At 37.9% G+C, this 11,510-nt stretch overlaps 1 protein-coding gene across 1 annotated transcript in view; it reads left to right on the forward strand.

Annotated features, from left to right (window-relative positions):
- The window catches only part of LOC111541408 (cytochrome b5 type B), a 41,304-nt gene extending 31,897 nt beyond the window's left edge, over positions 1-9,407 (forward strand). The window contains exons 4-5 of the mRNA XM_023210293.1: positions 3,205-3,233; positions 7,161-9,407. Coding sequence (XP_023066061.1) covers positions 3,205-3,233; positions 7,161-7,251 — 120 coding nt within the window. The 3' untranslated portion in view covers positions 7,252-9,407. The remainder of the gene's footprint in view (positions 1-3,204; positions 3,234-7,160) is intronic.
- Positions 9,408-11,510: the final 2,103 nt, after the last annotated feature.

Genomic DNA, 11,510 nt, shown 5'->3' on the forward strand with positions numbered 1-11,510 from the left:
AAAAAAAAAAAAAAAAAAAAAAAAAAAAAAAAAAAAAAAAAAAAGAAGCCTGCTCCTGTAGGTTTCGCCACAATGTCCTTGGCTTAGAAAATTGTGTTGAGATAATTGAATATGACTTTAGAATTCACATTTATTTGAGCCTTTCATTTTACAAATTAGGAAACTGATTTATAACATTGGGCTTGAAGATATTAGATATAATTTTAGTTATGAGCAGCTTTATAAAAATTCTATTAAGGTATTACAAAATATTTCCTTTTTCCCTAAAAAGTCTGTCTTTAGTGTTTATATGTATATAAATATACTTATTTATTTATTCATTTTTGAGACAGGGTTTTGCTCTGTCCCCCAGGCTGGAGTACAGTGGCACAATCCTAGCTCGCTACAAGCTTGAAATCCTGGGCTCAGGCAATCCTCCTGCCTCAGCCTTCCCAAAGTGTTGGGATTATAGGTGTGAACCAAAGTGCCTAGCCTTTACTTATTTATTTTAGTGGGCAAGTAAAGCCTTAATGAACCTTGAACTTGAGGAACCAGTTTGATTTAAACAGTTAATTTCCATGAGTTTTGAGCTAAAGTCAGAGTAGACTTAACAGCAGTTTTTTTTTAGAACCTATAATACCAAAACTCACAGCAATTTTGTTGTTTGCCAGTGTATTCGAAGCGTTTTGAAGAAAAAGAAGCATGCATATTAATTGCTTGGTAGGGGTTATGCTGGAAGAACTGTGGATTTGATTCGCTCTTGTAACTGAAGTCATAGTGTTGCAATTATTACTTTCCATGCCAAAGGTTGAGAGCATGGACATAACCAGGTAGATATGCCTCAATACCTGAAGGGATAGATTAAAGTCAACTATAAACTGTAAGAATTTCCCTTAAGCATCCATTAGATTTAGCCCAGTGCTTAACTGTGGAAATGAAGATTGGGGGGAGCTGTGCCTAGGGAAGGGAGGTTATGTGTTAATAGAACTTTTTTTCATTTCAGTTTAAAATAACCAATTTGGCTTATTTCCAAATTTGGCTGAGAGTCTTGTGCCTTCAACATCTCTTTGATTATTATGTATTTGATTAAAAGTGGGGTCACTATGGTTTGCATCTACTTGGCTGTCAGTATCCTAGAGGGAGTGTATGCCTCTTTCTCTTCTCTTTCCTTTAATGAGTTAAACAACTTGGTCTTTTTTTTTTGGCCCCAGGGATGGATCTTAAAACAGGCCTATTTTGCAGTACTTAGTTCAAAGAACACCATATGTTTTAAATTATTTATTGTTTAGAAATTCTTACATTTCACCATAGTACGGTTTTGGCTGTCTCTGTTCTCTTTCTTCAGTTGCTTATTACCTTTTTCTAAGGCTCACCCTACTTAGCAGACATCCAGGGCTTTTGATTGTAAAAGAGGCTAAAAGCTTTGAAATCTAGAGAATCTGTTTATATGAAGTATATGATTTTTACTCTAATTATAGATTAAGCATCATAATACGTATATTATGCTGTGATGCTCTCATATAAGCCTTTCAAATTATCCCTTTTAAAAATAGTAACTACATTTTTTTGTCTATAAATCATTGGTATTTCTGTAGCTAAAGCATAAAAGACCATGAATATTTTCTTGATGGAATTCAATTATTTTTCAGCTACTGTGGTAGAATATTTATTTTAAAAGGCAATATTATAAATTAACTTGATGCACATACTACCATCGCTACCACTCCCACCTTCTGAATCTGTAAAGTAGATAGTAACATTCGTTGTATTTTTCAAAGACTGACCTGTAACTCATTTTAATTAATCAGATCCTTACTAGACTAGCTGAAATGTCCCAGATAACAATAATAATTAAAGTCTTAAAGAAGTATAATAGTATGTTAGTATGGTTTCTTTAAAACCTTTCGTTTGACATTTTTCTTGTCTACAGGCTAATTTCTTTCAGGTTTGGGGCATGTATTCATTTGCATGGCAGTGTTTTGGATATATGTGAAATTAAAACTCATTTCATGGACTGCTCTAAAGTCTATCGGGGCCAATGTGGTTGGTTTCTGGAAATTCTTGGAGATTATTGAAAACGGTGGTTAAGCAGAGCTAATATTCCATGTTCATACCGTGAAATACTTCTACATTTTGCAAAGATGGTATTTTGGGCAGCAGTAACCTATGCTAAAAGTCTTATTGTCCTCTGGCAGTAAGTTAGCAGGCCTTTTGTACTATACAGCTGATTAATGGAATCAGTACCTCATTTGATACTTAAATTGAGTAAAAAAATTTTAATAACAGCCTTATTGTGATACAATTCACATACCATACAGTTCACCTATTTAAAATGTACAAGTCAATGGTTTTCAGTGTATTTACAAAGCTGTGCAGTCTATTTGAGAACAATTTCCTCACTCCAAGAAGGAACCCCACACTCATTAGCAGTCATTTTCCATTTCCCTACAACTCGTCCTCCTCATGCCAGCCCGAGGCAACCACTAATCTACTTCTACCTCTATTGATTGTCCTATTCTGAACATTTTATAAAGCAGATTTATATAATATGTAGTCTTTTGTGTCTGCTTTCTTTCACTTAGTATAATGCTCTGAAGGTTGTAGCAGATATCAATACTTCAGTACCTTTTATTGCTAAGATTTGTTTTTTAAGGTTATTTTGTCATTTTCTTTCCTTTGACTCCATTTTTTCTCTTTTCATTGTGAAATCAATTCTAAGGTCTCCCTTCATAATTATTATGATTTCAAAGAGTGAACCAGTATATTTTTGTGATCTACAAAGCAATCATCTGTATGATCTAGAGGATTTCACAGTTGATCTACGTGTTAGAAGAGCTTTTTGGGCTTTAAAAAGGTTTTTAGAAAGTATGATGTTAGCTACTGCCAGTGGCAAGCCCAGCTGAACCAGGCACATCATCATGACCACAAAGTAGTCCATTTCAATATAGTTTGTATCATTAACATTTTTTAACATCTAAAAAAGTTTAGGTCATTTCTGTGCTTTCATTAGTGACTCTTCAGTAGGAAGGAACCTAGCAAAGTGCTAGTATGTTATCAGAAATAAAATTCCCAGTCCATCCATTGCTTATATATTTGTAAACACCAAAATGCATGAAAAGTGAAGTTCTGGTATCAGTTACAGGGTTTATGTAGCTATTCAAGAAAATGTATATGTGCTATGTTAATCTTGTTTCTTTTTGTTATTTTTGAATGTGTCATTTTCAGGACCCTTCAAAACATGATACATGCAAAAGGTTAGTATCCCCTTAACAGATTTCCTTATGGTCAAGGTAATGTCTGGCAAGAGACTCTTCTGTAAGTATATGTATGTAACATAACTTACGAGTGCAGCTTGACAACTAATTCTTTTTTGGCCCAAATCACTGCAAATTCAGTTGTTCCTTGACATTAGCAAAATTAGCTTTTACAGTTTTAGCCGTTTTGAATAATCTAAAAAGTTCATGCCTTGAGTAATTTTTTAATCTTATTGTGACACAAATTGGAATCACACTCAGTAAGAGGCCAGTATGCGTGGACAGGTAGCTACTAGTGGTTCAGCCTTCAGTCTCTGCAGTTCAAACCAGCTACACTATTCTACTTAAAACTTAATCTCATTTACTTCTCACAACCACTCTGTAAGATAGGTGCCATTATTACATTTTACAGAAGAAAAAAACACTACAGTCATATTTAGGAATTTGGATTTTCTCAGGTTTACTTAAAATATATTCCTTGGCATTAATATTAGTAATTCATTAGTATTAGCTCTGAAAGTTATAAATTGCCTTCCCTTAAGTGCCTCTATCTAAAATGACTGTGGAATCCTTGGCCTGTACAATATATTTGTGGAGATTATATAGAGCTAGCCATTCTATCTTTTGGACATCTCGAAGTATTTCAGAGAAAGAAAATATGTCTTTTTTTTTTCCCGTAAAATATCAGATCTATTATTTGAGGTAATGGACACAGTATAAAAAAGTACAAACTATTAGTAAATTTAGTTTCCTTAATATTGAGGGCTTAGGGTCAACAAAATGCTGCATAAAATTTTGAAAATACATGCCACAAAATTGCAGATTTTAAACATAAAACTTACGCTTATGCAGGGCGGGGGGCAGTGGCTCACGCCTGTAACCCTAGCACTTTGGGAGGCTGAGGGGTGGATCATGAGGTCAGGAGTTCGAGACCAGCCTGGACAACATGGTGAAATCCCATCTCTACTAAAAATACAAAATTAGCTGGGCATGGTGGTGCGTGCCTATAGTCCCAGCTATTTGGGAGGCCGAGGCAGGAGAATCGCTTGAACCTGGGAGGCGGAGGTTGCAGTGAGCCAAGATCATGCCGTTGCACTCCAGCCTGGGCAAAGAGAACGAAACTCCATCTTCAAAAAAAAACCTTATGCTTATGCTATAAAACTTAGACTTATGCTAAACATAAAACTGATTAAGAATTATCAGGCAGGGCCGGGCGCGGTGGCTCAAGCCTGTAATCCCAGCACTTTGGGAGGCCGAGATGGGCGGATCACAAGGTCAGGAGATCGAGACCATCCTGGCTAACACGGTGAAACCTCGTCTCTACTAAAAAACACAAAAAACTAGCCGGGCGAGGTGGCGGGCGCCTGTAGTCCCAGCTACTCAGGAGGCTGAGGCGGGAGAATGGCGTAAACCCGGGAGGCAGAGCTTGCAGTGAGCTGAGATCCGGCCACTGCACTCCAGCCCAGGCGATAGAGCGAAACTCCGTCTCAAAAAAAAAAAAAGATCAAAAAAAAAGAATTATCAGGCAGAAGATATAAAGAATCCCTACAAATCAGTTTTTTAAAACCTCAGTAGAATATGAGAAAAAGGGCTGGGCACGGTAGCTCACACCTGTAATCCCAGTGCTTTGGGAGGCCGAGGCGGGTGGATCACGAGGTCAGGAGATCGAGACCATCCTGGCTAACACGGTGAAACCCCGTCTCTGCTAAAAATACAAAAAATTAGCCCGGGGTGGTGGCGGCGGGCGCCTGTAGTCCTAGCAACTCGGGAGGCTGAGACAGGAGAATGGCGTGAACCCGGGAGGCGGAGCTTGCAGTGAGCCGAGATCGCGCCACCGCACTGCAGCCTGGGCGATGAGCAAGACTCCATCTCAAAAAAAAAAAGAATATGAGAAAAAGACTTAAACACTTTACAGAAAAGGAAACAGAAATGTAAACATATGGAAATGAGGTTTAATCTCATTCATCATTAGTGATATGTGAATTAAAATCATAGGTATATTTCATACCTAACCAGATTGGTAAAAATTAAAAATTTTGCAAATAAGAGTTGGTTGGAAAGTTTATCCCCCAACTCTTAAAAACACTCCTAGGGTAATGTAAATGAATATAATCATTTTGGAAAGCAGGTTGGCATTATCTAGTAAATTTGACAGGATGAATTAACTTTTGACCCAGCAATTCCATTTCCAATGATATACTTGATAGAAATGTGTGCACAAGTACACCCAGAAATATGTACAAGAATGTTGACAGCAGCATTATTCGAGATATTCAAACATCAGAAACAACCCTAATAAACTGTGGTATATTCATACAATGGAATACTACAAAACAATAAAAATAAATGAATCACAAACATGTAGTAATCTGGATGAATCTCCAAGAAGAAAAGTCTGTCTTACGACAGGAAGTTATTGTTGAACCTGAATCTCCTGTGATGCAGTATAAATGTGTTTCGTCTGGTTCTCTCCTCAGTCGCAGTTAAGTATTAGGAAAGATTATGTGAGTATTGGTGTCAGCCATTCTCAGTCTTTTGTACTAAAGAAATTTTCTGGCCGGGCACAGTGGCTCATGCCTGTAATCCCAGCACTTTGGGAGGCCTAGGCGGGCGGATCCACCGGCTGAGGCAGGAGAATGGCGTGAACCCGGGAGGCGGAGCTTGCAGTGAGCCGAGATCGCGCCGTTGCACTCCAGCCTGGGCGATAGAGCGAGACTCTATCTCAAAAAAAAAAAAAGACAAATTTTATTCTTCAGTGTTTTCTCAAGGATCCTACTTTTGGATTCTTTAGGCTTTTGTGATTGCTCTTAAAGGAGTCTGAATTCATTACTTTTATCAGGAGATTACTTCAGAGTTCCCAGTGCATATTGCTGTTATACATGCCATATTGCTTGGTATTTTAAACAAAGCTACCTGGCTGACATTCCAAACTAGTCCAGCGTAGCTGTTTGCCATACGTAAGCATACAGAGTGCTAGGCATGTTTAGGCAAAGAATCATTTTTCTTATGAACTTCAGCTCGTTTTATTGACTTCAAAACCTTTTAATACCAAGACTCATATGTCTTAAGTAGAGGGGCAGCCGGGTCATTTGGATCATGGAAGAATTATACTTTAAAACTAGTGTGCTAATAAGTTCTATTAAAGAATTATTATGTTAAGGAGAATGATGACTGTTCTGAAGCTCCTAAGGAAAGTCTCTTGCAGTACTTTTGAAGCTGCCATTTATTTTACCCTATTAGAACTGTATATACTTTCTGTGTATGTGTATACTTATTAGTGTCCAAACTTAACTAGGGATTAAGAGGATGGGTTTGGAATCACACTGTCCAACTCCCTTACTAGCTTTGGGATTTGGGGTGCAAAGCTTATGTTTCTCTTGTATGAGATGAGAATAATAACTGTATTTCATAGGGTGTTGTAAGGATTAAATCTTTAAAATACATATGAAGCAGATAGGATATTTCTGGTAGTTATATTAGATATGATTACTTCCGAATTTATATTGGGATGGATTTTTTAAAAATACATATATGGAATGTCACTTACATAATGGTGTTTTTTCCTGTTTAAAAATGTTAATTGCAGAATACGTGAAAAGCAAAAGCACAAAGAAGACAATGTGAGAGTATCCATAATCCCTAACTCAGAAATAACCACTATATAACTTTGTAGAAACACATATAAAGGCATGTAAAGGCATCTTATTTGATATCATACTATTGGTTGTTTTTAACCTTTTAAAAAATTACTTTGTAATATTGTCACTCTAATCCAAATATTTTTTCCCCAACTACTTTGTGATAAAAGCAGTTAAATTTCCCAAAGTAAAAACTCCTTGCCCATATAAAAACATGTGAAAGCTGAAAGATAGTGAACATTTGTCTTAAAATATTAACAATTTTATTGCTTTCTCCCCCTCCTCCTAGTTGCTGGTCATACTGGATTTTACCCATCATAGGCGCTGTTCTCTTAGGTTTCCTGTACCGCTACTACACATCGGAAAGCAAATCCTCCTGAGGAGGCTTTGCTGAAGTTGGAAAGTGCATCCATTTTGGGGTGAAAACTAGAGACTTGCTTGGGGGCTGCAGAAGTGCCCTCTCCTCGAATCCTGCCAGTTGCATTCTTCCCCCTTGGAGTCGAGACGATTGGCCAGGCATCCACCTCAGATCTGGGACCAGTGTCCTCCATCTCTCAGAGCCTTACTCCCAAAGTACCTGCTCACTGTCCTGTGTCCAATGATTGCCGGTGTTTCCTCTCTTCACTGGTTTCCATGAGTACCCTTATATTTCAAAACTTCCTGTTCGTAAGTTATAGTGACATTGCTCTTTCGTAAAAATGCCTGCTTTCCAGTACTTTGATTGCACATTAGACATTCTTAACAGGGCGGCAGTCCAGTGTTGAAACTTTTGTTTTTTCATTTTTCTTTTAAGTAAATTAAAAAAAAAAAATTCTGATTTAGGGCTAGGTGCGGTGGCTTAGGCCTGTAATCCTAGCACTTTGGGAGGCCAAGGTGGGAATATTGCTTGAGGCCAAGAGTTTGAGACCAGCCTGGGCAACATAGCGAGACCCTTATCTGGTTTTTAAAATAAAATCTGATTTAATTCTGTTATTTATCATAAGGGGTTTAATTCCTGAAGTAAAGGTATGCACCTATTAAACTTAAAACTGCCAAATGATTTTTGTTCCTTTTATGTGCATGATAAAACTACAAGGAATGGTGTGGCCACCTCCTCCTTCCTTTCAAGCTAGGGCAGCAGGTAGCTCTTCCCACCCCCTGAGCCCAGCCCCTTCCCAAGTGGTGCTGGACAAAAAAACTACATGGCCCTTTTATGTCTTGGGGCCGGAGAGGGAGGGATGAATTGGGGTGATAGAACCCTGGTGAATTCAGAGTTATCTTTCTTCAGAAAAATATTGAAAACCACTGCTTCAGGATAGGAGTTTAGAAAAAGCACCAAAGCTTTCACTTTGGTTTGGCACCAGTTTCTAACCATCTGTTTTTTCTACCCTAGCTATCTTTTATTGGTAAAATATAAATGTATAATTATGTCTGTAGAGCTTTACCAAGGATTTTCCCTCCTATTTTGTTTGTTGATTAGCAAATTTTTGATTCTCCATTTTCCAAAAGTAAGAGACTCCAGTATGGCCTTCTGTTTGCCCCCGAGTAAAGTAACTCCCATATAAAATGGTATTTGAAAGTGAGAGTTCATGACAAGAGCCCGTTTTCCATTTCTTCTGTATTTTACCTCCATGACTCCAACTTGTGGGTTTGTTCTGTTTTTCCATGAGAATAAAATACTGGCAGTTTTTTTCTCTGATGTGTGTTCATTGAGAAGTAGGTTACTAGAATTATGTTACTGTGTCTTATTGGTTCAGTGATGATTTCTCTGGCATATTAGACTTTTATTTTTTTCCCCATGGAAGCACCTGAGGAAATAAATAGAACACTGGCTGTTTTCTGCCAGCAACTCTGGTGATTTTTCTCCCTGTCCTTTGAGAATTGCTAGTCTGCTTCTGAGCCATTGTCATATCCGGCAGGGAGCAGCTTGGTTCAAGAAGGACCATAGAGGCTGCTCAGCATCTCCTTCCTCCCTCCCAGCTTGCCAGGGATTTGATGAGACAGGAAACTGCCCAGCAAACCAGGGACTGCCCATGCAAACTATTTAAGAAAAAGTTCAACCCAGGTCTTGTATCCTGTAATTTAGTAGTTGAATGAATACAGAATTCATCAAAATAATATTAACCTTGTACTTGCACACTTGGATATATTTGGGAGTAATTTTAGGAGATTTCTGGCTGAGTTTTACTGTCAGGGATATGGGTTTAGTAAAACTTTTATCTTTAGAAAAATGTTCGTATGCATTATAAGATGCTACTTTTAAGACAATATTGATAAAAAACCTTGGTTATTATTTAACAAAAGTGGTATGACTTGATGCTTCTCTATTTAAAGGCAAGGAAGGATTGGTATATGATTGCCTGTAATAAATAAATTATGTGATTATTGGAGTACATTGGGGTAAAAGTAAAGAACAGAGGAGTATTGAGGAGCTTGAAAGGGAACATTCAATCTAAAGCCAAGCCTGAAGATAACTTGAATCAGTTGTAAAAGTGTGTTGGCAATGTCCAAAATTGAATGAAAAACATTTGGCTTATAAGCAGTGTTAAAGAACTACCATCTTAAGTGAAATTGGTGTTTTTGTTATTTTAAGGTAAATGCCAGTGCAAAAGGTATGTTTTTCTACTTCATATTGGTTTTCTTTTCCTGTTTACATCTGGACTTGTTTTTTACTGAGAGCCAGAGGAAAAGATAATTAGACTTTGTCTCTTCCACCCATGAAATCCCTGCAGTACCCAGTGTGCTTCTGAGCTACTGCTGATGTGATGTCACTTTGTATTAGGAAAACCACTTGGGGGTCCATTTACCATTATTCTGTTGCATCCAAAAACAGCCAGGTGAAAGGTAAATCTTGCATGAGAGTTTGCAGAGGTTGTTCTAAACAATAAAGTAATATAGCACACTAGCCAGATCCATCCAAAAGGACTTTTTTTAAGGAAGTAGACTTGAATTCACGAAACAGTCTTGCCATGGGTAGGTGGTGAAAATCCTCTGGAGAGCAAGTGGAGCCAGTCCCCATTGGCTGACAGTGCCACCTGGAGCTGGTCTCTGGGGTGTTTGGTTGTTTATTCCTGAGGAAGACTAACTGCTGCTGCTGCTGCAACCTGGACTGTACACATCGTGGCTGCTGGACACAAAGGAGGAGGTGAGAGAAGTTTCATGCCACCAAAATAGAGGGTGTTGGTACCACTGCCCCTGGTCTGAGAGTCAGGGTTTAAACCTGCCTCAGTAGAGACTAGTTTGAAATGACACCAAAATTCCCCAGCCCCTACTCAGCAATTGGTCTTGGTTTCCAAATGACTTCCACATTTGTCAAGATAACAGAGTGATGGGGTCAAAGTTTATCTTGTGTTTAGCTCTCCTCAAGACTGCTTAAGCGAAAACAAAAATCCCTTGGAACCTATCTTTTGAGCCTGTAAAGTTCTTTTAGCAGTTGTCATAAATGCATATGTTGTGAAATCAGAACACTGTTGCGTTTATACTCATTTAGCTGCAACGTGGGACAATGAAAAATGCTTTACAGGCCTTAAGTATCATTACTTATGGTATCTCCTGCTTTAAAATCTCAAGCGATATCTATCTGGTTAAATTCCATTTTAGGAGATTGAGATGCAGAACGCTGATGTTCATTACCTCCTCCTACCCCAGGAGAAATGGATTCAGACATGTCTTGTCTCAACAAGAAATTGATTTTTCTTTTTTTAACTATCTCATTCTGTTGCCAAATATCACAGAAGTAATGAGGAGTTTAGTTACATTTGGCTGTTGTGCTCTGAAAGAGCCAGGTTTGGAATTTGTGGGGGTGATCTAGGAAGAAGGTTCCAAAGAAGCAGAGGCATTTGTCAAGTTACCTACCCTATATCCAGCATCCTACTCATGAGCTTCAGTAGCTGCTCTTTGCCCACGCGTATATCCTACGTTTGCTATTTGGGCAAACCATTACTTCAGTTATTTAACTTCCGTTTTTTTTAACTTCACCTTTGACTGTGAACAAGTAACATTAACATTCCTTTTGTATATTCACTAATGGAGTTAGTTTACCTATTTTATTTCAGAATATTTTGAACGAAGATCTTTGTCTCTTTCTGCTGGAATGCACACACAGTGAATGTTTGTTAGAACTACACACAATAAAGCCACTGGTTTCCTTTTCTTGCCCTGACTACACTTATTTTTTTTTTTTTAATTAAAAAAGATGTTTTTTTAAGTAGAAGTGTTGGTTTTGTAATCCTCAGGTGTTCTGGAAGAGAAGGATTTGAGAAGCATGACAGTCTCCCGTGTCTGTGCTAACGATGTGTTTAGCACAACATGGTGGGGAGTTCTGTGGTTCTCCAGGATTCTGCTCACTGTTCTTTTCGTGAAGTGAATCGTTCATTTGATAATCGTGAAATGCAAAAAGTGAGGCTGTGTTTTAATGGATGTGAAGTGGGAACGGGGTAGCCAGGTTTGAGGTTCTGTTTCCACTGAAACTACCTACTGAAAGAGAAGCCAGTACCAGGTAATACTGTTTTGTTATCTGCAATGCCAGTCTTCAAATGATTGTTTTTCTTGGAAATAGCTAAACTGTTGGGGAAAATTAAACACTGAGATTGAAGTTTAGTGACTGTGTTAATAAAACAAGGGAAATAAACCATTTTTATAATTACCTTTAAAACATACT

Source organism: Piliocolobus tephrosceles, chromosome 17 (genome assembly GCF_002776525.5).
Source record: "Piliocolobus tephrosceles isolate RC106 chromosome 17, ASM277652v3, whole genome shotgun sequence".
Taxonomy (NCBI): domain Eukaryota; kingdom Metazoa; phylum Chordata; class Mammalia; order Primates; family Cercopithecidae; genus Piliocolobus; species Piliocolobus tephrosceles.